Source organism: Rousettus aegyptiacus, unplaced genomic scaffold (genome assembly GCF_014176215.1).
Source record: "Rousettus aegyptiacus isolate mRouAeg1 unplaced genomic scaffold, mRouAeg1.p scaffold_m13_p_3, whole genome shotgun sequence".
In the NCBI taxonomy this organism is placed as follows: domain Eukaryota; kingdom Metazoa; phylum Chordata; class Mammalia; order Chiroptera; family Pteropodidae; genus Rousettus; species Rousettus aegyptiacus.
This window is the reverse complement of record NW_023416306.1, coordinates 1,862,408-1,889,198: the sequence shown is the minus strand read 5'-3', so window position 1 is coordinate 1,889,198 and position 26,791 is coordinate 1,862,408. Positions and strand designations below refer to the sequence as shown.

Below are 26,791 nucleotides of genomic sequence, written 5' to 3'. Positions count from 1 at the left end.
GCGGGGCAGCACCCTCTCCGAGAGAACATGGGCCGAGTCCCCAAGATTTCCAATACCGCCTCCCCCTAGAGCCAGCCTCTAGCCTGAGTTCCCACATCCACACGTGGGGGACGGAAGGGCCTGGCACTCGCCGACTGGCCCCCGGGCCAGCACCCCTCGGCCGCCCTGAGCAGGGCTGAGTGAGCACAGACAGCCCTGGAGAAGGTCCCGGCCGAGAAGCGGGGGGCATGGTGGCCTGAGGGGGGGCTGCTGCGGCCGCAGTTAACTGAGGGGTGCTGGGGGCTCTTTGGGGAGGGCATCACAGATGCACAAAAGGGGTGCTTATGCTCATTCGGGGGCCCCCGTGTGGACGGGGTGGAGGCCCAGCAGGGAGGAGGGTCCTGCCCACCTGGGGTTTCCTGGGACACTGGCAGGCAGATCTGAGAGGCGCTGCTTCCCAAGGGGCACCCCGGCATCGTGGCCCCCAAACCCTAACAGCCGCAGACTCCCCTGGGGCAGGGCCACGGGGGCCCTCACGTCCAGGGATTTAGCAGTGCCTTCCGGAGGAAGGACGGGAATGGTCAGGACTGGTCAGCCTGTCCATCCCCACGAACGAGACGCCACAGTGGACGTGCAGGATCCACGCCAAGCTCGGAAGGAGGGGCCCGCCCCAGCGGGAGGGGCACGAGGCAGGCGGCCCCTGGGGCCCGGCCCCCTCCCCCGCCCCCGGGCATGAGGCCTGGGTCCCGACACCTGCGGCATCGACCACAGGTCCTCGGAGGCCAGGAGCCGGCGCTGGGTCCCTGCGTGATGCCCAGGTGTCCGAGAGCCCCCGTCACGAAAAGGAAATTCTAACACGTAGTTAAAACCAAAATCACGGCACACGGTAGCATTTTAATGTGTTTTCTAAAACTTCCCAGAAATAAGAGAATGAAAGGCGCCCCACATCCCAGGATGGAGTCGCGCAGGACGGCTAACCCCGGACCTCAAAGACGAGACGACTCACCCAGTGGGCGTCGGGCAGGGCGCCACGGGCCTCGGGAGAGGACGGCTCGGTGTGCCGTAGACGTCGCCCGGCTCGGTCGATGCTGGGGATGTGGGGCAGTGCCCGCAAAGTTCTCATGAGAAAGAGGGACCCAGGGACTAGGCTCCCCTAGTCGCCGGGCGTAAGGCAGCAGGCAGGCAGTTTTCGGCCTGCGCAAGGTCAGGGTCCGTCGCGTCTCAGCGTCTCAGAAACGCGGGGCGGGGCGGGGGGGGCGACCTTCAGCCACAGGGACGCGGGAGCCACGCCCAGGCTGGGCCTGAACGCGGAACCCGTAACCGGGGACGGGCCGTAAACAAGGTGCAGATTTGGTGACGGTCCCTAATACAACCATCGCAAACCCCGGGACAGGGAGCCGCAAATGCAACCGTGGTTCCGGAACGGCAAAGGCGTCTTGGCTTTCTCATCTTTTCTAGGTAAAAGTCGAGCGACGTCACTTACACCGGGTAAGTAACCGACGACACGAAGGTGCAGGCCGGGCAAGGTCACACGCCGAGCGGACGCCCGAGGGCGACGGGAAGGGGGGGAGCAGCGGCCCGGGAGGGGCGACGGCCGAGTCCGGGAGGCCGGCTCCCGCGTCCGGCCGCGTGCGCGTGGCCTGGATTTCCACAGCTGCCACGACGAGTTGCCACGAAAGCGGCGGCTTGGAATGGCAGGCGTCCGCGGCCTCGCAGCCCCGGGGGCCGTGGGCCGCGCAGGTCCCGCGGGCCGGCATCGGGGTGGCGGCACAGCCACCTCGTGTGTTCCCGTCCGGGGGCCCAAGGGAGACCCCATGTCCTCGCCTTTTCCCGCTTCCGGAAGCTTCCTGGGTCCTCGATCACGGCCCCTTCGTCCGTCGTCACAGCCAGCAGGGTGCGTCTCTGACCGCAGCCGGGGAGGGCTCTCTGCTTTCGAGGACGCCATGTGACAAGGTTGGTCCCACCCAGATAATGGGGGAACCTCCCGTCTCAAGGCCCTTGACCTTCCTCCCGTCTGCAGAGCCTTCTGCACCGAGGTCACATTTCCAGGTCCTGGAGATGGGGGTGTGGACGCCCTCGGGCCGCTCTGCCTGCGACAGAGGCGATAAAACCCACAAAAACGGGGCGAAGTATTTCTAAGCGCGGCAGGGAGCCGGCCACGGAGGAGAAGCCGGTGCCGAAGCTCGCGGAGGCGGGAGTCGGGGGTGGGGGCCGGGCGAGCTGCGCGCCCCATCGCCTGGCCGAGCAGGGGCGAGGGGACACAGCGCGGGGCCCCCGAGTGCCCAGTCTAATAGGCGAGCCCCTCCTAAAGGCTGGGGTTCCGGCAGCTGTCACTGCAAAGGTCGGGGTGACCAGAAACAGCTTCCTCCCTCTGCCCGGCCACCACGGCCACCACGGGAAAGCGCGGAGCCTTCTCCTTTCTGTACCTTAACAGTGGGTGGAAAGGAACAACGAAAACTTCCCGGAGAGTGTGTGTCACGGATCGATTTGTGCCCCTCCCCAAGAGACAGGATGGCGTCCCAGCCCCCGGCGCCTGCGAACGGGACCTGACGTGGGCATCGGGTCCCTGCAGCTGGGGTCAGGTTACGCCGAGCGAGGTCGTCGGGTGGCCCTGACCTGATCTAACTGGTCTCATGGAAAGCGGACGTTGGAAGCCAGACGTGCGCGCAGGGAGAAGGCCATGCGGAGACGGAGGTGGAGAGGGGGAGCTACGTCTACGAGCCGAGGAACCCCAGAGACGGTCAGCAGACTGTCAGACGCTCGGGAGGCCTGGGGCAGCTTCTCACCTGGAGCCCTCGGAAGGAACCAGCCCAGCCGACGCCTGCCCTCGGGCTTCCGGCCCCCGGAACTGAGACGGCACCTCTGTCTGTTCCGGCCCCTCGGTCTGGGCCGCGTCGGTACGTCACCCCTGGGAAACAGATGCCGTGCGTGACTCTAACGTGGCCTCGAGAAGGGTGCAGCCTGCGTTTACTTCCCGCGGGTGTGAAAACCCAGAGCTGCGAGTGTAAGGTGGGGTCTGGTCGTCGACACCCCTGGACGCCCAGGAGGAGGAAATGCAAATCACCCTGGGAAGAATCCGCTTTCAATTTCTGCCCCCAAAAGTCCCCCGAGGGAAAGTTCCAAGAAACACGTGCTCACTGGCCCCAAAGCGCAGATCCCACGAGGAAACGAGACGCCTCCCAGGGGCGGCGAGACCCTCGGGCTGCGGAGTCGGGTCCGCGAAAAGGGCCTGTGAAATAACTTCGCTTCTCGGTAGGCGGACGGCGACTGGACTCAGGTGCGGAGCGCGAGAAGTTGGAAAATCAGACCCAACCAGCCAGACAAAGACCAGCAGAACTTCCGCGCCCGCGAGGCAGGAGCCGGCACCGCCGAGCGGCCGGGCCCCGGGGGGCCCTCAGCGCCCCGCGGTGCGGGTCGAGGGAGGAGCACTGTCGAGGGGCATTCGTGAGGCCAGCGCGGGGGCCGCTGCGGCCGGGGGGGTGCACGGCGCGTTTGCACGCGGGAGGGGGACCAAGTCGGCCCCGCCCCGTGACCACCGCGTGGTGCGAGCGCGAAATGGCCTCGTCGGACGGAGGACGGCAAGAAACCTACTCGGGTTCCCGTTGCGTGTGGCAGCTGTCTGGGAATGCCTGCCGCCCTGCCCCGGGGAGGTCTCGGGGTGCCGAGAATTGTAGCCCCTTCTTGCCAACAGAAGGGAATGATCGACCCCAGGGAAGTCTGCGTCTCCTTCTGAGACTAGGGAGAAGCTCCCGGGGGTTCGCGGTCGCGCCGACCCACAGTGGACTTGCAGGGCCATTTTCAAATAGTCCTCTGTACCAAAGTGTTTTAAATCGCGATGGGTCACATCAGACACAGTCAGAGAAATAATTAGTGAACTGGAAATCGTTCCGATGACGTCGCCGACTGTGCAGAGATTAAACGAGTGGAGACGGACGTGGCATGGGAAGGACCAGTGTGCATCTAATCCAGATGGAGGCCAGAGGGGGGCATAGAGGACGGAGGGGAGGCGGGATCTGGGGCACTGCCGGCCGGCCCTCGGAACGGCCAGAGCTGATCAAAGTCATCAGTCTAGAGAATGGAGAACCAACGAATCCCAAGAAGCGTTCAAAACAAGGAAGAACGCAAGTCCAGGACTGACCATCACGCTGACACAGACGGATGCTGGACACGAGCCCTCTTACAAACAGCTGGACCCAGCAGAGAAGCCACTTCTCACGAAACAACTATGGAGCAGAAATAATGGGATAACGTCTTCTAAGCCGCCGCCCCCCAAAAGCATATTTCAAAAACCAGGACAATGCGCAGGCATTTTTAGACGAAAACGTTTAACACCCCCGCACTGGCAGATTCGCTCTAGAAGGTTCTATAGGTAAGCTCATGGATATGTCAGAACACACACCAACAGTCAGAAATGGCAGCAGGATGGCATCTGACCCGAACGAGATGGGACCCCCGAGGTGACGGCCACAGCCCGACGCTCGGGAGAGGGCGATGCACACGGCTGCCCCCGGAGGCCCACGGACGCGTCCCTGCTCGGACGGAGGGCCAGCTGTCCCGTGGCCAACCACCTGCCCCGTGACCAAACGGCCACGCTCGCTGCCCCAGCCCTGTCGGGGGAAGCCTGAGCACGGCACCTCCGGCTCTGCTCGGGGTCTCCCGGGGCCGCGGGCCGGGCGTCGGCAGGCTGTGTTCACTCGGAGGCCTGACTGGGGCGGGGTCCGTTCGCGCTCGTCCAGGCCGTCGGCCGATTCGTTTCCTCGCTGGGCTGTGACCGAGGCCCCACTTTTCCGCGGCCAGCGGGAGGGCCTCGCCTCGGTCTCCCAAGATGACGTCTTACGTAACAGAACGCGATCACCTCGGTCATAGCTCCCGCCTGCACTCGCGAGGTGGGTGTCTCGCCACAGTGAGTCGAATTAGAAATTAATAATAAAAAAATATGCAAGAGACTTCGGGATGCTTGCCAATTAAGAAATAAACTCATCAGTAAATCGTAATGGAATTGTAAGTTATTTGGAATTTATTTTAAAGGATATGAATGCTTCATAGCAAGCTCGTCGCGTATGGCCGAGACTGTTCATGTCACACACGGACGCCAAGGACGGGGCCATACTTGCCTTTCAGACAGGGATTCTTCAGGCCGAGACCCAGCACTGATCCTTGAGCAAAGTCTTACACCTCCATGAACCATTTCCAAGTCATCAATTTAAAACGTCATTTTTCCAAGGGGAGCATTACAAACGGATTAAATGGGCACAAATTACAGGGTTTTGAAATTACCGCCCTCGGCAGGCGGGGGCGGCGGTGGAGCCGAGCGAGCCCCTGTCCCACTCGGGGCTGGACTCCGGTGTTTGTGGGTTAAACTCAGTCTCCCGTCCTTTGCTCACAGCCTGACGTATTTGGTTCGGACCTTTCACTCTCCCTAGAAGAAGACACATGTGTGCACATCCACGTGCGCGCCTCGTCCCCCTGGCTCCCCTCTGGACGATGGGCCCACACGGGGACACTTCCGTGCCGTCGGGGCCATGAGGCCGACCGGTGGGACGAGATCCAGCCTCGGTTCTCCGCGGTCGCATGAGCGGGAGCCTGAGCCGGATGCTACCCAGTCTGACCCGTGAGACGAGGGAGGGTTAGTTCTCGCTCGCCTAGCCGTCTGGGGGGTGACCCAGGCCAGGACTGGGCTCATGGTGTCAGGACTGAGGTATTTCTGTTTTTTGGGTCCCCTGTGTGGCCTCATGGTCCATCCAACAGGAAGGAGAAGGGGCAGGGGAGGGCATGACGCCTTGCTTTAGGGACACCTAGAAGTTTCTCTCCCCATCTCCCACAGAAGGAAGAGAAGGGTGCAGAACTGGATAACAGCCTCGGCCCGCCACGGGGACCAGATGGCCCCGAGGGGTCAGCCTAGCAAGGAGGCGGCCAGCCCCCCGCCAGGTTTGCCATGGGGATGGGTAACCTTGACTCGCATGAAGAATGTCCGGGACACTGAGCTTTCTCGGGCCTCCCGGTCCAGGCCCACCCCGGTCTGAGAGTCACTGTGTGCGGCTGACCTCAGTTCATTCACACGACGGTTCCTGCGGGTCCCTGTGGGCTTGGAGCCACACGCGCTGGGGGAGGGGCGGGTTTCCACACTCACTGCCGCCGTGACGTGGCCCGACACGGACTCCGACACGTCCGCAGTGTGGACCCCGCCGCGTGCCGTGTGCACGTGGTCAGTGAGGGAGCGCGTTCGGCAGAGAAGGCACGGCGTCCGGTGCCCCCCGCGTGGGGACGGCCCCGTCCTGCTCGGCCAGCTCCCCGAGCCGCTGCTGCCCTCGCCCCTCGTGGATGAGGACGGCTCCGTCGATTCCTATTTTTTTAATTTAATTAAATTAATTTATTTTTGGGGCGAGGGGACCCTTGGTTGACCTCACAGATGGCAAGGACCTGGTCAGTTTATAAACCCTTATTTTTTGCGCCCGCAGCACCTGGGCTTCCTGGGTGGTCTCCCATCCGAACACGAACCAGGCCCGACGCCGCTCGGCCTCCGCGATCAGACGGGACCCGGGCGTGTTCAGGGCGGCGCGGCCGGAGACGCGCGCAGCTGGGGGCACACGTACACGGGGCCGTGCTGGGCGCGGCCGGGACGGCAGGTCCCGGGAACGTTGGACGTGGAGCCAAGGAGGAGGACGCGCCAGGGGGCGCCAGGGGCCGGACGTCCCACGCGCCGCGTCCGGCACGGCCCTCCTGGCGCGTGGGCCAGGCGCTGGCGGGAGCGTCCGCAGGTCGGAGGTCGGCACAGTGCCCGCCCCGGGAGCCGGACTTGACGCGGAGCTGCGCCCTGTCGGAAAGAGGTTCGTCACTTCAGGATGAGAAGGGACGCTCGGACGGCGAGCCAGAGTCCCGGGGCGCGCTGCCCTCTGCACGGCACCTCAAAACGCGCGAGATGAGAGCGGACAGAGTCGAGGGGAGAAACGCCGCCCGGCAGCCAGGGGCGCCGCCCCTCTCAGGACCCGGGGCGGAGCCCGTGGCGTTGGCCAGGAAGCTCTGCCAGGGCGAGTTTCCGGCGGCCGGCGGCGGGTCGGCCAGGCGAGCCCGGGCTGCCAGCCCCGTGCGGGTCCGCCTGCCTGCCCACGGCCTCCTCCTGGGGACCGTCCCTGTCCCGGGCCTGTGTCCCTGGTCTGTGTCCCGCTCTCCCAGGGCGTCGTACTCACACGCGGCCACCAGGGGGAGGTGTCCCCTCCACGGGCGGCCTCCGGGGGGCCAGGCCGGCTGCCTGGTGGGGTCCAGGCCCCCCTCAGTGGGCTGCTGTCCTCCCGTCAGCACCGGAGGGCTCCAGACCCCCGGGCCCTGCTCTCTGTTCCCAGCAAGGCCGGCGGTCCCTGGCGCCCGGCCGCCACTGGAGTGGGGTGCTCCTGCCCCCAGAGCAAGGGAGCAAGCCGCCTCCCTACCCGCCCCCCGTGGTGCCTGGGGCCCGGGTCAGTGGTCAGAAACCCCCCAGAGGCCAGCAGGGGACATGAAAGGTGCAAGTGGCAGAGCGGGGACTGGACAAAACGGGCCCCATCTAAGGGTGTGGGGCAGGGTGTGGGTCCAGGGGCCCGTGGGTCCCAGGCCAGGAGGGGGCCCTCGCGTCCCAGCCCAGGGGGCCCTCGCGTCCCAGTGTGTCGAGAGAAGCGGGGAAATCTGGGTTTTCATAGATCCTGTCATTCCTGTGAACATGCAAACAGCCTGCCGGCCGAGCGGGGGCCTAGAAGGCTTGGCTTTCCGGGTGGGGAGGGCAGTGGGGGGGGGTGTGGGTCTCGCGCCCTTGGCCCCTGCTTCCCCACCCCTCCCTCCCAGTGCCCCGAGCCCCAGGCCGTCCTCGAAGCAGGAAGCTCCCCTGCAGCCCCGTCTGTCTCCCCGCTGGGCGGCGGTGGTGCCGGGGGCCCAGCCAGGAGTGGCCCGTCCACCTTCACCTTTATTTCCCTCAAAAGTCACAGAGTGACAGGGGAGCCTGGGGGTCCCGGCACGAAGCCAGCTACCCCTGCTGTGCGTGTGGGGGCGGGGCACTCGGCCTCGTTCCGGGACACACCTGTGCGCAGGTGGCTGTGCCCGAGCGTTTCTGCCCGGCCTCGGCGTGCAGCAGCAGGGGGTCGGGGTGCCCACCTGCCTCTCGCACCCCAGGTGGTGAACATCTGTCTTCATGACGTCGTGTGGTCGATGCACTTATCTTTCATGTTGGAGAAGTGACGTTTTCGCAGTATAAATCCAGCCCTCAAAAGCCGTTCCGGAAGCTTCCCTGGTCGGCAGACCGCCCGGGGCCGGCGCCCTTGGCTGTGTCCCAGCCGGTTTCCTCCCCTCCCCAATGGGCAGCAGCCGTTTCTCATGCAAGGTGCCCGGCCGCCTGTCCCCCGAGGGGCTGGGGCCGCCCTGCGCAGAGCCCCCGGGGCGGGGCGCCACCTCCCTCCATCAGGTGGTCCGGTGTTGTGTTGATTGATACTCAGCGTCCTTCTGCAGGGCCTCGCGGAGAGGTTTCCTCCCCGGCCCCTCCGCCTGCTCCGCCTGGACTTCTGTGCGGGCAGGGGGCGACCTGCAGGTGCCTCCCTGTGCCCCGGACGAGGGCTGGCCCTGCAGGCAGGCATGGGCCACCTGCCTCTGCGGCCCGTGCGGTTGGAGGCCTGGAATCCTGGGACGTCAGTTTGCACGTGGTTTTCTTCCAAACGCACTGAAGGTGGAAGGTAACACGGTGCAGGTGAACTCAGAAAACTTCCCCGAAGTGTGCGCTGCAGGGGTTACGGTTCCTACTTCCCAGAGGGGGACACCGAGGCTCGGCGCGCGGGGGCCGGCCCAGCGCGGTCCAGCAGGTTGGCAGCAGGACCCTCTCCTCAGCACGAGGTGTGCCCTCTGGCACCCAGGGGAGACGGGGCGGCCCACCCCCCTCTCCCAGACGCAGGCCGCACCCGATCGATCACCTGGCTGACCCATGGCCAGGCCCGGCCCTGCGGCCACCACCCCCCGTCCACAGTCCAAGGAGGCAGCTGCCCACTTGGAGTGTGACGATTTTGCAACGGCGGCCCGTCTTTGAGTGCAGGGCCCGGAGCGGTCTCGGCTGCGTGGCCGGTGGGTCACTCACGCGTGCGCCCCACGTCCCAGGCCCAGACGGGGAGGCGGCCGTGCCCCTTCCTCGCCCTCGCTGGCCCAGCCTTCCCCGGTTCAGCAAGTGCAGCCCCGGGGCGACCACAGCAGCGTGACCGGGCTGCGGACCCGCACGCCACCCCAAGGAAGCCTCGTGCTGCTGCAGCCAGCGGAGTGAGTGACGGTGCCCGTCCCCATGGTGGGGGCCGAGCACAAGGTCAGGCCAGAGCCCAGGCCACCTCCACCGTCCCGGCTCCTGCTGGGCGGAGGGCCCGCCCCAGCCGCCGCCTCTTCTCCCTGTACCCCGGGGCCCACAGGGCAGGGGCTGGGTCTCAGTCTGCTCTGGACTAAGTGCGTTGTATGCAGTGGGTGCTCAGTAAGTGCTGGGGACGAGCTGGCGGCAGCCGGACGGCCTGGACAGTCACGAGTCATTCGGTGCCGCGGCCGGTGGGGCCGCCCTCGAGGCCACGTCTCAGCAGCCACCTGCTCCTGGCCACCAACTGTAGTGTGAACGCTGCTCGCTCGGCCGCAGGGGGGGAGGTCCTGTTCCACGTCGCATTTGTCCCGAGTCTTGGCACGTCCGGAGGCCCACGTGCCCTTCCGCCCCGACTCCGAGCGGCCCCTCCAGGCGCGGGCACAGGCTGCATGCCGGCTTCCGGTCTGGCTGCCCCTCCCGCTGGCTGTGTGGCCTGAGGCAAGCTGGCCGCCCTCTCTGGGTCCCGGTGCCCCCAGCGTCACGTGGAGGCAGCCACCCCTACCCTGGGGAAGCTGGACCCAGACTCCCGGCCCCGCCCCTGCCCCTGAAGGCCGCGGACGCCCCTCCCCGGGGTGAGCGAGCTGGCTGGACAGAGACTCTGTGCTGAGGCCCCGCGTCACCTGGTGCAGAGGCCGCAGGGGGCCCCGGGCGCTGGCACGAGGCTGCTGCTCACCGGGGCTCTCTGCCCACCTGGCCTGGGGGCACGGGGGGGGCGGCGGGCACAAGCAGGTATGGGCAGGCGGGGTCGCAGGTTCACCCGTAGGCAGCCATCTGTGACCCTTGTTTTAGGGGTGAGGAAGTGAGGCCAACTGCCAGGCCACCCAGGGTTAACGGGGGTGCAGGGTCCACCGCCCACCCTGCCACCTGCAGAGCTGCCCACTTGACCGCCCCTGGCTGGCCTGAGCCGCTGGGCGGTGCCTCCCGCCCTGTGGTGGGCGGTGACCGGGGCTGGCCAAGCGGCTGGGGGCGGGGCAGGGGCGGCCTGTTCCGGTTGGGACCTCCTCAAGAAGGAAGCCGGCAGCAGCGACTAGGCCAGGCATTGGCAGGCCTCTTGGGGCTACGGGGTACTGCGGCTGGCTGGCCGATGAGGTACACCCCTCGGGAGGGACAAGGCCCGGGCCCTCCCCGGGGTGGGCGGGGCTGGGACGGGCTCAGAGTGGGCTGAGATCTCTCTGCTTCTGGCTGCTGTGACCATCGGCCATCGGACTGGGTGGGCAGGACCATGGGTCACTGTGTGGGTGGGGGGCCTGGGCACCTCCCCTCTTTACTAGGTGGAGGCCATCAACCCCCTTCTCCTCCCTCCAAGAGGGCGCCTCTGGCCCCTGCCAGCCGGCGCAGCTCAAGTGTTTGCTCAAGCCCGTCTGTCTGACCCCAGGCCCGGGCCGTCCTGTGCCCTCGCCCCTGGCAGTGAACGGCCACTGGGCCGACTCCGGGCGGGGGGAGAGGGGGCGGGGGCGGGGAGCAGGTTAATCACGAAGCAGCAGCTTCCGCTGGGGCCCTGTCAGCCCCGCCCCAGTCCAGGTGGGCTGGCCGGGGGCACGTGGCGGCTTCCCGGGCTGGCAGCTGGCGCCGGCCTGGCCGGGGGCAGGGAGGGGGCCGGGCCAGAGGCCGAGCAAGTGCCCTGGGCAGCGCTGCGGGTGGGGGCAGGTGCCCAGCCGGCCCGGGAGGGTCTTGCTGGCACCCAGCCGAGGCGGACTTCCCGCCGCTTCGGCACCTCCTGGGAAGGCTGAGGACTTCGAGGGTGGAAGGTTAGTTCAGACACCAGCAGGGGGCGGCGGGCCTCTCCGTGCCCGGGGCTGTCGGACTGCGGTGGCCAAGGGGACGGGGCTCCCTGCCCCACTTCCCACCCCCCATTCCCACAGCCCCAGAATCACAGCTCCCCGCTGCCCCCCACACCCCCACGCCTCTAGGAGGGGTCACCGAGGGGGAGGCGGGTCCCCTACGTGGAGGGGGTTAGAGTGTGTGGTGGTGGGCCGGGCACCTCCCCGGCCTCCCCTCCCCCAAGCTGGGCCCGGTGCCGTCTGCGGGCCAGAGGGCAGGAGGGGCCGGGAGAGCCGCAGGCCGGGCCGCGCATGGGCCTGGCCCTGTGACCCTGGCGCGGAGGCTCTGTGCGCCTCAGTGTCCCCCCTGTGAGCTGGGGGCAACGTCTGCAGTGATTCGGGGCGCTTCGCAGTCGCATGCCGGGAGCCCGGCCCGCGGGTCACGCCGGGAAGCGGAGTTGCTTTTCTCGATTAATCAGTTCGTCAGCGTCCACCGCGACGACTCGCTCGGGTGGCCCGCCCACCCCCACTTCGTCCCTCTCCTGGGGATCCCATGCGGGCCCAGGGGGACCCCCAGGCGCCCCTTCCTCCCCACGTTGGGCGGGCCCCACACCTGGTTCGCTCTGCCGCACCCCCTGTCCTTGGAAGTGGGCTCCCGCTCACATTCTGCCCTCTGGCTGACCCCGCTGACCCCGGGCCTGACTCTAGCCCCTCCTCTCTGCCTCCTCCTGCAGCCCCGCCACCCCCCACACCCCCCAGGCTGTCAACTCCCCCGGCCGGCTGGGGCCGTCCATCCTCCACCATGAGCACTGAAGGCCGTGGGGTGCTGGCAGGAGGAGGGCCTGAGGGTGCAGCCTGGGGGCAGGGTCCTCTGGGGTCTCGCCTGGCACTCCGTGTCCGGCCCACACCCCAGCCGGCCCCGACTCTCCCCGGGTCCTCTGGGGTCTCGCCTGGCACGCCGTGTCCGGCCCACACCCCAGCCGGCCCCGACTCTCCCCGGGTCCTCTGGGGTCTCGCCTGGCACGCCGTGTCCGGCCCACACCCCAGCCGGCCCCGACTCTCCCCGGGTCCTCTGGGGTCTCGCCTGGCACGCCGTGTCCGGCCCACACCCCAGCCGGCCCCGACTCTCCCCACAGCCCTCCGCAGCGCTGACACCTGGAGACCCCATGGCCTCGCTGAGCCGAGCCCTCCGTGTGGCCGCCACCCGCCCTCCCCTGAGCCCTGCCCGGCGCCCGGGGCTGTGCCCCCTGAGCAGCGGGGCCCACCCCACCGCCGAGAAGAATGTGCCGTACCAGCGGACCCTGAAGGAGGAAGCCGGCCCCTCGGCGGCGGCCCGAGGCCCAAGCCGGCCCCTGCCCAGCACAGCCGACGTGGTGGTCATCGGCGGGGGCAGCTTGGGCTGCCAGACCCTGTACCACCTGGCCAAGCTGGGCGTGCGGGGCGCGCTGCTGCTGGAGCGGGAGCGGCTGACGTCGGGGACCACCTGGCACACGGCAGGTACGGCGAGGCGCGCGCGGGCTCGGCCTGGGCCGGGTCCGGGCCGACCGCCACGGGCCTCTCAGAGGAGGCCGAGCAGGGGGCGACGGGCCCAGGAGAGATCCAGGGTCAGTCCGCAGGTGGCAGGTGGCGGGCCCTGCGTGTCCCCGAGCCTCCGAAGGGCTGTGGTGGGACCTGCGGGACCCCGGAGGCCGAAGCTAGGACCCGAGCTGGGGCCCAGGCAGCTGTCTGTCCGCAGAGCGGAACCCCTTTCCCCGGACAGAGCCAGCTGGGGTGAGGGGCGTCCACAGGGCGTGGAGGGTGGACGGGGTGGGGTCCTCCAGCGTCCCCTCCCCCAAGCTGGGGCCTGTGCCGTTGTCTGCTGTCCTCCTACCTAACCAGCAAGCATGTATTAAGCACCTACTACGCGCACGTGCCCCAGGGCAGCCGAACTTGTGCCTCGACCCTGGGTTGGTGAGGCCAACGCTCTCATTTGGGCAGTATCAGTATCACTCGGCCAGCGTGATCACGTGACCAGCGCGAGGTCACGGAACCTGGTGTTGGCAGGAGCTGAGGCGTCACAGGTCTCGGCCACTGACACAGTGGGGCCGCGCACACTGCCGTCCCTCTGCCCGCGTCGCTAGGCACGCGGCCTGCGCCCGCGGTCACGCGGCCTGCCTCCCGGCCTCCTGCCCCCAGACTCTGCTCGGAAGGGGGCAGCTTGCCGCAGAAGAGCCCGCATTGGGAAGACTAATCCTTCTGCCTCACGGGGCTGCCCCGGCACCCTGTGACAGCTTAGCCCAGGGCTCGGCACACAGTAGGTGCGCGATGAATGCAGACTTCGATGTTGTCGCTCTCTGAGCCGCCCAAGGGCGGGGAGGCCCGTCCTAGAGCCCAGCCTCGACCCCGCTGTTCCCTGCTCCTCGACCTCGCGGGGTGCCCACGGCCCGCGGAGAGGGGCCGGCCCCGCCGACCACGGTGGGAGGGGTGCGGTGCCACCGTGGGGGGCTGACGGGCCTGCGCTCCCCGCCAGGCCTGCTGTGGCAGCTGCGGCCCAGCGACGTGGAGGTCGAGCTGCTGGCCCACACGAGGCGCGTGGTGAGCCGCGACCTGCCGGAGGAGACGGGGCTGCACGCGGGCTGGGTGCAGAACGGCGGCCTGTTCATCGCGTCCAGCCAGCAGCGTCTGCTCGAGTACCAGCGCCTCATGTCGGTGGGTGCGCCCGGCCGGGGCGGGGGTGCGGGCCTGCCGGCAGGCGCCAGGCACACGGCGCAGGGGAGGAGCCCCCCTGCTGGCCGTGCCACCCGGGACAGGCCGCTCTGCCTCTCTGAGGCGGCATTTGCACCTTTGAAATGGGGCCGCGTTGCCCAGTGTGTGGGCGTCGCTACCGACATGCACGGGGCCGCGGAGACAGGAGGCAGCGACCGCCCTTCCCGGGCACCGGGGACAGGGCCGTTGTCGGGGGGAAGGTGGGGGCACGGGGGAGGAAGCCTTGCCTCGCGGAAGCCTTCGCTTTGGGGTGGGCGTTGATTCCACCAGAGCGGCCAGCCTGGACCCCGAATTTCAGGGCACGGGTGAGACGGGCTACTCCAGCAAGTCGTCCCTTATCGAGCACCGACTGAATCCCGGCTCAGGGCCCAGCGAGCGGCCGGCCGTGTGGCTAGCAGAGGGTCGTTGGCACAGGGCCGCTGAGTTCCCCAGGGTGCCCGGGCCGGGAGCGGCAGGGGCGGCTGGCTTCATTGGAATGAGCCTGGCCTCGGGTCAGGTCGGGAGGTGACCCTCTCGCCTCCTCCTCCCCTTAGCTCCTCACGGCTGGCTTGGGGGCTGCAGAAGGAAGCCCCCAGCCCCCACCTCTCAGCACGTCAGGGGTGGGGGGCTGCCGAGCTAAGTCTGCCTTTCCCTTCACAATGCTCAGGGAACCTGATTGGCTTGCTGGTCTCCAGGGGGGTGGAGCCTGTCCTGATAGGCAGCGCCTGGGGACACTTGATTGGCTGCCCTGGGGCCAATCACATCTGACGAGTCTGGGGCCTGGGGCAGAGGACCAAGTCTGTGGGGGGAGCTGGTCTCACAGGGGAACCTGATCCTCAAACCCCAAACAGAAGGCCTGTGGGGGTTATTTTCATTTATTTTGCACAATAAGCCCTGTGTGCCAGGCACCGATCCAAGCTCTGTAGAGGCATCAAGAAGCGTTATCACTCGCGTCCACCCAGGGGAGGTGAAGCGACCTGCCTCAGATCTCGGGCCGTGTTGGAGCTGGATGGGGAAGGCGGGTGGCCCGAGCCCTCTGAGCACGGGGCCACCGGGCATGGTGACCAGCCAGGGCTTCCTGGAGGAGGCAGGCTCAGAGACGGGGAGGCGCGTGGCCACGGGGGGTCGGACCCCCGGGGGCTCAGCTCTTTGCCTCTGGGCCCACCAGCTGGGCAAGGCCTACGGCGTGGAGTCCCACGTGCTGAGCCCAGCAGAGACCAAGGCGCTGTACCCGCTGATGAACGTGGACGACCTCTACGGGACGCTGTACGTGCCACACGACGGCACCATGGACCCGGCCGGCACCTGCTCCGCGCTGGCCAGGGCTGCCGCCACCCGCGGAGCACAGGTATGGACGGCGCCGTCCTGTCCGCACACGGAAGCCGTCTGTTCGCAGAACCCCTCCTCGCGGTTTTTATCTTCCTCTGTCTTAAATACGCACATAATTGTAGAAAAAATTTAGGAAAGAGGCATAAGACAAAGGGACGAGATGAGCCCCCCGCCCCGAGGTGGCCAGCGCTGGCGTTTTAGCCTCGCTCCAGGCCTCTGAGCACAATCAGAACCACAAACATCTTTTAGTCGAATGAGCCTTGATTATTTTTTAAGTCACTTTATGAAAAAGAGCCACTGTGTGTGGGGACAAGTTCTCCAAATCAAGGACCGTGTGGCTGTGGCTCCCGGCTCCTCGGTCACCCCCTTCCCTTGTAGTCACGTGGAGCCCGCCCGCCCTGGGAGAGGCAGGGGTCCCAGGCCCACCAGGATGGGGCGGTGGCAGGGTGGGGGGCCCCGGCCAGGGGTGCCGGTGGCTGTGGGAGCAGCTTCTCCTCTCGCTCCGAGATCATTGAGAACTGCCCGGTGACGGGCATCCGGGTGCGGACAGACGACTTCGGGGTGCGGCGGGTCGCGGCTGTCGAGACCGAACACGGCTCCATCCAGACGCCCCGCGTGGTCAACTGCGCAGGTGAGACTGGCCCTCGCTGGCCGCCCCCCAGCCCTGCCGAGCTCCGGAGGCGGGGCCCAGGAGTGACCGGCCTGGGGGTGTCACGGCCAGGGCAGGCAGCTGCCGGCAGAGCTGACCCGTCCTCCGCCTGCAGGCGTGTGGGCGGGAGCCGTGGGCCGCATGGCCGGAGTCAAGGTCCCGCTGGTGGCCATGCATCACGCCTACGTCGTCACCGAGCGCATAGAGGGCATCCAGGTACGCGGAAGCCCCGGGCATCGCGTCGACTGCGGGTGGCTGGCTTGTGGGGGGCGGGGGGCAGGGACCTGGCTCTGGACCCCAGCTCTGACAGGTGCTGCGACTCCCGTGGGTCCCCCGGCGTGCTGGGCCCCAGCCACCCACACATGCAGTGGGCATCACGGCGCCCCGTGTTCGGTGGTGCGAGAGGCCGAGCAGTGTCCGGCGTGGCGGCCCCCCCTGCCCCCCGCCCCCCCTGCGGCCCGCCCGGCTTCTCCCCACGTTCTGTGCCGCAGGCATTTCTGGGAACCCCCAGGTTTGTGTGCTCCCAGGAGCACGGACTCCCGGCCCCAGAGCTTCCGTGGGAGCCCGGATGCGCCTCTGCCCAAGGAGCGGGGCCCTGTGCGCCCCCGCCTCGCCCCCCCCCCCTGGCCTTCCCGCTCCCGTGGTGGTGGCCGGCGGCTTCCTGTCCCCTGTCGGTGCCCGCTCCTCCCTCCCTCCGTCCATCGCCCGCCCATCCCTTCCTCGTCCCTCTGTCCGTCCATTCCCCATCCGCCGGCTCTTTTCCTCGCGTGCCCCCACACCCGCCCCTCCTCCCTCCCTCCGTCCCCCCGTCCCTCATCCCTGCGTTAATGTCCCTCCCTCTATCCATCTTGCCGTCCTCCCCTTCATCCACCCTTCTTCGATCCCTCTCTCCATCCAGCTCTCTCTATCCGTCTAATCCTTTATTCATCCGCCCACCTGTCCGACCCCCTGCCCATCCGCCCCTCCCTCCCTTACCCCGCCCCTCCCCACCCATCTCTCCCTGTGCCCAGCCTCCGCCACCCGTCCATTTATGAATCCACCTGTCCACCATCCCACCTGACCCTCGCCGCCCCGCCCCCCCCTCCACCGGACGCTGACCGGGCGAGCTCTGCGTTCCAGGCTCTAGACTGGGATCTGGGGCTGTAATGCGGGAAGGACCAAGTTCTTGTCAGGCGGAGCCGGGGGCACAGACAGGTGAACGCGGGCTCCCCGTCTGCGGACCGCGGGGCGTTCCCGCGTCCCATGGGTCTTCCGAAGGGTCTGGGGGGTGGCAGAGGAGGGACGCGGTGGAGGAGGGGCGGACACGGAGCACGGCACCTGCAGGCAGTTCGGGGGTGGGCAGGCAGGTGGGGAGTGAGCCCACGGTCCCCTGTTTCGGGTCAGGCCTCAGCAGGGAGGGTCCCGGGGGCCTTGGCCTGGCCCCGCATGAGCCTGGCTTCCCCGGTCACTGGGGACAGGTCATGCTGGCTGCTAGTGGACCGCAGTGGTGGAGGGAGTGGGGTGCTGTGGGGGGCCGGGTCCCCACCCCTCTGCCCCTCCCTTTATGTGGCTCGACGTGACCCAGCACAGACCTCCTAAGGGCTGCTGTGTGTGGCGCGGGGGCTGGGTTTGGGGATCGGAGAGAATCGGCATGGCCGCTGTGGCGGGCCGGGTCTGAGGGCCCGTTCCGTGGGCAGAGCTCCGGGGTGGCCACCAGGGGTCGCCCTCAGGCTGCTGTGGGCTCCAAGGGCTGAGCTAAAGCGGGGGACAGGCGGAGGGGCAGGGCCCTGCGGCGGGGCCTGCGGTGGGGTCGCCCGGTGTGCACAGAGCCCACGTGGCACCCCGGCCTCTCCAGCCTGGCTCGAGGCCCCTTTCAGGCAGAGCCGGCCAGGACCACCTTGCGGAGTTCAAGGTCAGAGCCGAGCTGGGGTCAGTGGCGTTTTTCACAAACGCTGCCCCGCAGGGACCCCGTGTGCTGTGGGAGCTCCAGGGTGTCCTGGTGCCCCCGCCACGGAGGCTCCGGGACGCTCTGTGGGAGAGAAAAGGAGATTTGGGGCCGGGGGCGAAGTTACCCGCGCTCCCCTCCACCCCGCCGGCCACGTCACGGGGTCTGGAGGGCCGGCGCCTCCCGAGACCACACCGGGGCGGTCTGGATCTGGGCGGGGAGAGGACCTGGGGCCCTAACATCCCCCGGCATGGTCTCCCCAGTCGGCAGGAAGAACCTCGCCCGCCAAGGCAGACCCCGTCGTCAGGGGCTCTGGGGCGCGTGCCGGACGCCCCCCGAGGCCGGGCCTGTCCCGGGGTGCATGCCGCCTGCCTACCCATCCGCTTCCGGTCAGGAAGTTCCCCGGGCTTGGCAGTCCTGTGCCTCAGGACACCACCTGCTCGGGTCTGGGCCTCGGCAAGGGCTCGGGCCTGAAGCACATGCTCTTCATCGTTCTTCTTGGGTGGCCGGGGGACCCAGTTCTGCGGAGCCGTCTCATCCTGGGTTCTAGCGGCTGAGCCGGGGCGCAGAGCAGCAGGCCAGGCCTAGGCTTGGGGTCCGCGTCCTGGCTCGGGGTCTGCGTCCCAGCTCGGTGTCTGCGCCCCGGCTCGGGGTCCGCATCCGGCTCCCCCGTTACCCGGCCCGGGCGAGTCACTACGCCACCTGAGCCTCGATTTTCTTTTCTGCAAAATGGGTAAAAACTGTACCTACCGCACAGGGCTTTGCTGAGGGCTGAGCCTGGTGCCTGCCACGTGAGCACGTAGCAGGTGCTTGTTACGCGGCAGCTGTGATGAGGAGGATGATGGACGTGGCCGAGGGGCGCAGGGCAGTCCAGCCACCGGGCGCTTCAGGGAGAGAGACCAGGAAAGGCTGGAGCTATCAGGTGGGCTTCCTGGAGGAAGCAGCTGTCAGGATTTGGAAGGAAGTGGGGACCAGAAGCAGATGGAAGGGAATGGCTGAGGGTGGGAGGCAGGGATGTCAGCGGGGCCAGGGTCACACCTGTAGGGTGGGCCCCGCTGTGGAGAGGACGGCGAGGGTACCCCGTGGTCGCCTTGGGGCTGAGCTGAGCACGTGCTGAGGCGGCCTGGGCCTTGCCAGGCCCGGGAGATGGGGAAACTGATCCTGCTGGAAGGAGAGTCGGGCTCGCGTGGCCACCAGGGGTCCCCACTGCCCTGCTCTGTGCAGCTGCCGCAGCCCGTCCCGTGGTCACAGCCGTGGTGGCGACGGAGAGTGCCGTGATATCACTGCGTTTCATTTCCGAGGCGCTCAGGTCCTGAGGCCGTCCTGTGCGCCCCGACACGAGCCCTCAGGGCAGATGCTCGCGCTAGTTCTGCGGAGGAGCAGAGCGCTCTGAGACGCGGTGGCGGGGGACACAGCAGCCCGGTCTCCCCGGCCGGTCCCTGCTCGCTGGTCCTCACAGACGGGACAGAGGCCTCGGGCCCACGCGTCCGTCCGCGCCCCGTGTGTCCGTCCGCGCCCCGTGCTTCCGTCCGCGCCCCGTGTGTCCGTCTGCGCCCCACATCTGTCTGTGTCCACATGTCCGTCTGCGCCCTACGTCCATCTGTGCCCCGCGCGTCCGTCCGCGCCCCGTGTGTCCGTCTGTGCCCCGCGCGTCTGTCCGCGCCCCGTGTGTCCCTCTCCAGGGCAGGGTGCCCACGGGGGGTCGAGAGGAGGCGGCTCCTCCCTGCCCAGCGGCCGCGGCGGGGCCGGGCCTCCCCCACGCCTGCTCGCTTTCTAAGAAGGCCTTGTTTCTCGTTTGTTTGTCGGGTGGATGGGCAGTCAGCGTGCGTAAGGAGGCGTCAGTGTAACTGTCCTTACCTGCCGAGCGAAGCGTGTCCAGCGTTTGTGTTTCCTGCAGCTGCGGCTCGTTCCCCTCGTTGCTCGGTTCTCTGGGTACCCGGCCCTGAGTCTACCCCCCGCCCCTCTCCCAACATCCTCTTCATCCCTTACACCCCGTGCCCAGCATCGGTCGCTCCCCGTTTGTACCCCCTCCCCTCAGCCTTAGGTAATCGCGAATCTGACGTCTGTCTTTACGGACTTCGCGTTTGGGGACATTTAGTAAAACGGAGTCGCACAACGCGGCACCTCTTGTGTCCGGCTACTGCGCTCCGCGTTTTCAAAGCTTCGTGCAGCCGGGACGTGGACTTCATTCCACCTTAGGTCCAAACGACGTTCTTCTGTGTGCCCCACACTTACTCAGCCGCCCGTGGGTGGTCGTCGGAGCCGTTTCCACCTTTTGGCGGCTGTAAATAACGCCGTCGTGGACGCACACGACCAGGGTTCACGTGGACGCGCGTGCTCACGTCTCGTGGGCGGACGCCCGGCGGCGGACTCGCCGGGTCGTGTGGTGACTTCGGCGTTTTGAGGACCTGCCGGCCGTTCTCCCGAGCGGCCGCGCGCTGGGCGCCGACGGCCCCACGTCCTCCCCGACGCCCGCCGTCGTCCGGTTCCAGCCGTCCCGGTCGGGGCGACGTGGTGCCCGTCGTGGTTTGGGGGTGCATTTCCCTCATGACTAGTGGCTCTGCGCATCTCTCTGTATTTGTCTTTCTGTTGGGTCGCGAGAGTTCTCGGTGTATTCTGGGTACAAGTCTCTCATCGGCTTTGAGGTTGGAAGGTATTTCCTCCCGTTCCGTGGCCGTCCCTCACTTCCTCGGTGGCGGCGGCACCGAAGCTCTTGTTTCGAGGGCGTAGACCGATGTCCTTTCCTTCGGTCCCGGCTCTCTCGGTGTCGTGTTTCGAGGGTGTTCCCTGGCCCAAGGCCTCGGAGAGTGTCTCCTCGATTTTCCTCCAAGAGCTTTGCAGTTTCAGCTCTGGTGCTTTGGCGCACAGTGCGTTTTGAGTACGTTTCGTGTGTGGCGTGAGGAAGGACTCTGACCTGCATTTCCATGTGAATTTTCGGATCATCTTGTCAATTTCTGCCAAGAACCCGGCTGGGATTTTGACAGAGATTGTGTTGAACCTGTCGGTCAGTCTGGGGAGTGAGTGCCGTCACCCTAATCGTACGTCTGCGTTTCGTAAACGCGGGGTGTCTTTTCCTTTATTTAGGTCTTCCGTAATTTCTTTCGAAAATATTTTCTCGCTTCTAGAGTACAAGTTTTGCATTTCTTTCGTTAAATTTACCCATAAGCATTTAAAAATTCTTTTTGGTGTGTAAATGGAATATTTTCTCAATTTCGTTTTTGAGTGCTCATTCCTAGCGTATGGAAGTACAGTAGTTCTTTGTTTGCTGGTATATTGACCTTGTATCCTGTGACCTTTGAACTATTTTTTTAGTTCTAATAGTTTTTTAGTGTTTGTTGGTTTGCTCGCTTTTTAGCATTTCCTGTATACAAGGTTACGTCATCTGCAGATGGAGGTAGTTTCACGCCTTCGCCCACCTGGATGACGTTCGTTTCTTCCTCTCACCTTGTGTCCCTGGCTAGGACTGTCGACTGGAAGTGGGGAGGGCGGGCGGCCCTCTCGTGGCTGCCCTTAGAGGAAGAGTCGCGAGTCTGTGTCCGTTGTGGGTGTTTCGTTCGTACCTTTACCAGGAAGTTTTCTTCCAGGCTTAGATCGTCGAGTGTCTTTATCATGAAGGGTATTGGATTCAGTCAAGTTTTTTATGCCTCTGTTGAGATGAGGAGTGGTTTCGTCCTTTGTCAACATAGATCAATTTTCGGGTGTTAAACCAACCTTGCATTCCAGGGAAAGATCCCATTCGGTCCTGGTGTATAATCCTTTTCATGTGTTGCTGGATTCGGTTGGCCAGGATTTTGCTGAGGATATTTGCACTGATATTCATGACAGTCAAAGTTTTCTCCCAAACATTTCGACAGATCTGTCAAACACTGTCCGTAACATTCTCTGCATTCTCGTACACTCAAAAGAAATCACACAACATCAACGAGTCCCGTTCCCCTTTCTGGAGGATTCCACCTGCTGCCTTTCGATCCTCTCCATTTTGGACTGGCTGCCTCTGGGCCCCTGCTGAGATGTTACCCTGCGCCCTTCCTCACCCCGGTTCTGTCGACCTGCTTCTCTCTGGGCTGTGTGGGGGAGGGGGTTGGCACCAGTGGAAGCTGATCTGGGTCCGGCTGTTGTGCAGAGACCCCCACCCGTCTTCCCATGCACATACATGCACGTGCACACATATCCTCTCACACTTGCACACACCCACGCACACGCACACTCTGCGTACCACCAACCCCACCATGCAGAGAGACCTGGGATTGCCACAGGCTTGACCTCTCTGCAGATCAGAGGGACAGAGGGGGGACCCCGGCCCGACTCGTTCGGTCTCCCCTCCCCAAACCCGACCTGTGGCAACGGCCTCTTCCCTCCACACTGCACACGCCGGCGTGGGTTGGGATCTGCCTGTCTGCGGTCGTCCTTCTCGCCCACTTGTCTTTGTGGGTTACACCCCCCCCTTTCCATTCCTCTGTCTTTTTACATCTTTGCTGCTATTTTATGGGCGCCGGGTTGGTTTGTCCACTGTGGAACCGAGGTCCCGGGTCCACTCTGTCCTCAGGGTCCTACAACAGGAAGGAGGTGCTGGGCCCACTGCAGGCCTGGGACCCCTGGAGGAGGTGCTGGGCCCACCTCACGGGCCTGGCTGACCGCCGTTCTCTCTGCCTCGCCTTCCAGAACATGCCCAATGTCCGTGACCATGACGCCTCAATCTACCTCCGCCTCCAAGGGGACGCCTTGTCGGTGGGGGGCTATGAGGCCAACCCCATCTTCTGGGAGGAGGTGAGACATGGAGGGAACGAGGGAGGGTTTTGGGGCTACGTCTCAGCATGGAGAAGCCTTCTTCCGGACAGGCCCCCTCCCGAAGCCCCTCGGGTGCATACCTGAGATGTGGCAGGGCCCCGGCCCCGCAAGGGTCAAACTCATTTTCCTCTGACCTCCACAGGGCCTGGTGGTGCACAGGTAGGTCCCAGCCCCGAGGCAGGTGGAGGGCTTGCCTCAAAGCGGCAGCAGTTAGAGGCTGGGAAAATACAGAGACGGCCTTAGACATCATGCAGAGGTTCCAGACCTCTGTCCAGCAGCGGCACCCTGGGCCCTCCCCCACCCCACTGGAGGGGCGTCTGCCCCCGCCTGGGCCCTCTCCTGGAAGCTTCTGGGGTTGAGTATAGACCCGTGGCCCCCTCGGCCCTCTTAACATGCGTGGACCGTCCGCACCCTATAGTCGCGCATTTAGTCCACACATTGAATGGCTGACCGCCTTTGCCAGAGACAGTTTTACTTTTGGGGGAAAGAGAGAGACTCAGAAAGACGTCCCCGTCCCCAGAGGCCTGTATTTTGATGGGGAGACGTATAGTAAAGAGACAAGGGGGTCGGCCTGCGCACTGAGCGAGGCGAGGCTGGGGGGGGGGCGTTCTGCAGGCGGGGGTAGGGCAGGGCTCCCTGAGTGAGGCCCGGTGGTTGGCATGGTGGGCAAGGGTCCGCGTGGCTGCGGGTCGGGGGCGGTGTGGGCAGCGCCGGCTCCCGCGGGGCTCTGCCGGCTGCAGGCGCTGTGGGGACATGGTGGCCTGAGAGCGGGGCATGTGGTCTGTCGCGTGTGACTTAGGAGGACTCGGCTGGCGGAGGCCGGGGAAGCCGGGCCGCCCGGTCACGGGCAGAGCGCTGGGTGCAGCGGGAGCAGACAGGCCCCGCTGGTGGGCTGATGAGGGGAGACGGGCTGAGGGCGCTGTGGGGACCAGCTCACCCCGTCACCCGCCTGACGTGGGCACGCTGGAGCCCCCGGGCGGCGTCACAGGGCAGGGCCCCGCCCACCTCCCAGGTGTCGGACAAGTTTGCCTTCGGCCTCTTCGACCTGGACTGGGAGGTGTTCGCCCAGCACATCGAAGGCGCCGTCAACCGGGTCCCTGTGCTGGAGAAGACAGGGGTCAAGTCCACGGTCTGTGGCCCAGGTGAGTGGGGAGCCCAGGAGCTGGGGCTGGACATCAGGGGTCCTTCGGGCCGACCCCGGGGCTGGCCTGTGCCAGGCCCGAGCCCGGGCTCCCCTCCACCCCCTGCCCCCCGTCACCTCCTGGGCAGTGGGCATAGCTCTATGCCTCCCCGTGAGCCAGAGACCTGACTCGTCAGGGCGGGAACTTGCCCCGCTGGGCGCACCCTCTGCCTTCCCGCCCCAGAGTGAGGTCCCCCCGACGCCCCACTCGGCTGGTCCCTGGAACTCAGTGTTTTCATCTGTGCAATGGGCGTCGGCCCCTTCCCAGCACCTCTGTGGGAGGCTGTAGACCCCCAGTCCCGTTCAGCCTCAGACCCTGCGCTCGCTCCTTCCCGAATGTCCCGCCGGGCCAGGGCCCTGGGCCGTCAGCCTCACCTGCGCCCTGCGCCCTCCGCTGCTCCACGGGGCCGCTCGCCCGCCCAGCCTGGAAACACCCCGCCCCGCTCTGGCCTCTGAGAGCCGAGCTGGGGGAGGCTGGGGCAGGAGGGGGCCCCTGAACGAAGGGGCTCAGCTCCCAGAACACCCCTCGAGGCACGCAGAGCCAGCCCTGCCCCCGCCCTGCTGGCCAGTGCCCCAGGTAGGGGGAAACTCAGCGGAAGCGTCTGGCCAGGGCCAGCAGCTCATTCCTGCAGGGTCCGCCGGCGGCTGGCCAGGCTTCGGGAGGTGAAAGATGACCTGACAGATCCCTGCACATGCGACTCACAGCCCAGCAGGGAGAAGTGACCGCTTGGTGGCCTGGGCAGTGCCCTAAGGCACCCTGGGGCGGGAGAGGCTGATGCAGACGGGGCGGGTTGTCTGAGCTGGGTCTCGGGCTGTGTGCAGGTGGAGAAGCTTCCAGAATAAGATTCTAGGCCGAGGGGCAGGACGAGCAGGGCTGTGGTGTGGGGGGGCATGCACGGCGTTGGCTCGGCCCCTCAGCCTGTCCCCGCCTGCCCCGAGCCAGGTGCCTGTCGCAGACCGGGCAGAGCGCCCACGGCGGCAGCCGCAGGAGCCGGCCCCCGGCAGGGCGGCCACCTGAGCCAGGGCGAGGGCGCAGGGCACTGGGCTGCTGGTCTGGGCTCCCTGCACAGGGCACCTCGGGGGCCTGGGTGGGCTCCAGCTGGCCTTGGAGCCCGATGCTGCCACTGCAGGACTCTGAGCGTGGTCCGCCCGGAAGCCCCCGCCACCAGCACCCGCAGCGTTACTCGCTGGCCTTTCGTCCTGCACTAGCTGTCACCTCGTCGGTGGCAGAGATGCCGCGCCGGCCGGCGGGGGGCCCAGAGCAGTCGGGTGACTCGGACGGGAGCACAGGGCTGGCGGGGGCAGGGCGGGCCGCCCGGAGCAGGGCAGCCACGCCGGCCGGCCTGGAGGGCGAGCGTTCCAGGTGGGGCACAGGCCGTGTGTGCCGGACGCCCCCCGCCCCCCGCCGCGGTTCCAGCAGGGTCTGTGCCCCTCGTCCCTGGCACACGCGACTCCTCTTCCATCCTCGCCCCAGGCGAGCAGGGCGAGGCCGGCCGTGGACAGAGCTTCCAGTACCGCGTTGTCCGAACAGCAACGTCGGAGGCTCTGAGGCCCTTGTGGCTCAGTGGCCTTGTCTCCGAAGGGGGTGACGGGCCCCTCTCAGCCGGGGGGGGGGCCACATATCCACAGGCTGCGCAGGGAGTGCGGAGCGGGCCAGGGCAGCTGGGGGTGGGGGGATCCCCGGGGTGGGGGCCCTGATGCCCAGCCCGCTCCGTCATGGCACGCCGGGTGTCAACGCGGCCGCCTGCCCAGGCTCGTGAGGAAGCCGACGTCCTCGGGAGAGGCGCGTGGGGTGCGCGGCAGCCGCAGGGGGCAGGACGGCAGCCCCCCGGAGCGCTGGGCTCGGGAGCAGGGCGTGGGAGTGGGCCGATGACCCGGCCACAGGCAGCCCCGGCAGCCGTCTCACCGTCACGAGGCTGGGGCGCCCTCGCCCCACAGAGCCCCGCTGCCATGAGCACATCTTGCGTCTGACCCCCCAGCCGTGGGCGAGGCGTCTGGGGAGATCGGCGCGTCTCCTGGCCAGCAGGACAAGCACGGTCAAGGGCCGTTGGCCTCCGGACCGGACAGGGAAGTCCCAGGCCCCTGACTTCGGGGAAGCGGGCCGGGGGAGGAGGGCCAGCGGTCTGGGGTCGGGAGGTCGGAGTCTGTCTACCCGGCCTGGAGGTCCCCAGCGGCCTGCGTCCTCATGTTGCTCTGTCTTGAGTCATTTGTTAAGCAGTCGAGAGACCCTTGTCCCCTGAAACGCTGCCCTGGCTCTCCCCTCAGATGCCCTCTGAGGCTGTGCAGAGCTTCCGGCCTCCCTGGAAACGGCCCCAGCTCTCCCGAAATGCTCTCCGGGTCATCCCCGAACAGGGCCGCGGCCTGGCCTCCCCTTCCCGTCCCGCCATCTCCCTGAGGCGCCCTGGCCTCCCCCCAGGAACCCGGGGACTGCCACAGCTTCTGCCCTCCAGGGGCCCCCCTTTCCTGCTGCTCAGAAGCCTCCCTGGGTTCCCCAGGCCTGGGGCCTCCTTCGGCTCGGACGCTGCCCCCCCAATCACCCCAGGCAACAGGACCGAGCTCGGTCCCAGAGGAGAAGGACTCGGGCTGGGAGGCTGGCAGCCCTGACCAGCGGTCCCGGGTCCACGGCTCGCTTACAGGGTGACCTGGGGTCAGTCAGACTGAAAGCCACACAATTTCCTCATCGGAAGCCTGGGGGCAGCACCGTGCCGGAAAGGCCCGTGAGGGCCCGCCAGCCCTGCGGCCCCTGGGGACCCCTGTCCCCCCTCCTCTGCATGTTCACGCTCTGCCGCACTCGGTTCGTGCCGGCTCCGCCGGCCGGGTGGGACTCGTCCCACACTGACGCCCGGGGCCGAGCCCCGGCCACGCACGGGCGGGCTCCAGATATCTGCAGTGAGAATAAGTCACGGTCCTGTGAGCTGATCGCAGTTTTACATATGAGGGAGCTAAGGCTCGGAGAGGTGAAGCCACTTGTCCGAGGTCACACGGCCAGGGTGGGGCAAAGTGGGGTCGGATCCCAGGACTGTGGCTGCCAAGTCCGGCCGTGGATAGCGATGCCTGAGGGTCCCTCTCCCCCCACGTCCTGGCCCCTGCCTGAGGCACGCCGGCCACAGAGGCG

At 66.8% G+C, this 26,791-nt stretch overlaps 1 protein-coding gene across 7 annotated transcripts in view; it reads left to right on the top strand.

Annotated features, from left to right (window-relative positions):
- The first annotated feature begins 9,131 nt into the window (after positions 1-9,131).
- The window catches only part of SARDH (sarcosine dehydrogenase), a 49,113-nt gene continuing 31,453 nt past the window's right edge, over positions 9,132-26,791 (top strand). For 2 of the 7 annotated variants that reach the window (XM_036218200.1, XM_036218202.1), the window contains exons 1-8: positions 10,885-11,070; positions 12,219-12,579; positions 13,592-13,770; positions 14,975-15,154; positions 15,643-15,766; positions 15,900-16,000; positions 22,371-22,475; positions 23,509-23,638. In XM_036218200.1, the coding sequence (XP_036074093.1) occupies positions 12,249-12,579; positions 13,592-13,770; positions 14,975-15,154; positions 15,643-15,766; positions 15,900-16,000; positions 22,371-22,475; positions 23,509-23,638 (1,150 nt within the window). In that variant the 5' untranslated portion in view covers positions 10,885-11,070; positions 12,219-12,248. Of the gene's footprint in view, positions 9,241-10,290; positions 10,412-10,878; positions 11,071-12,218; positions 12,580-13,591; positions 13,771-14,974; positions 15,155-15,642; positions 15,767-15,899; positions 16,001-22,370; positions 22,476-23,508; positions 23,639-26,791 lie in introns of those variants that run through there. The other 5 variants (XM_036218199.1, XM_036218198.1, XM_036218203.1 and 2 more) reach the window with 5 other exon arrangements.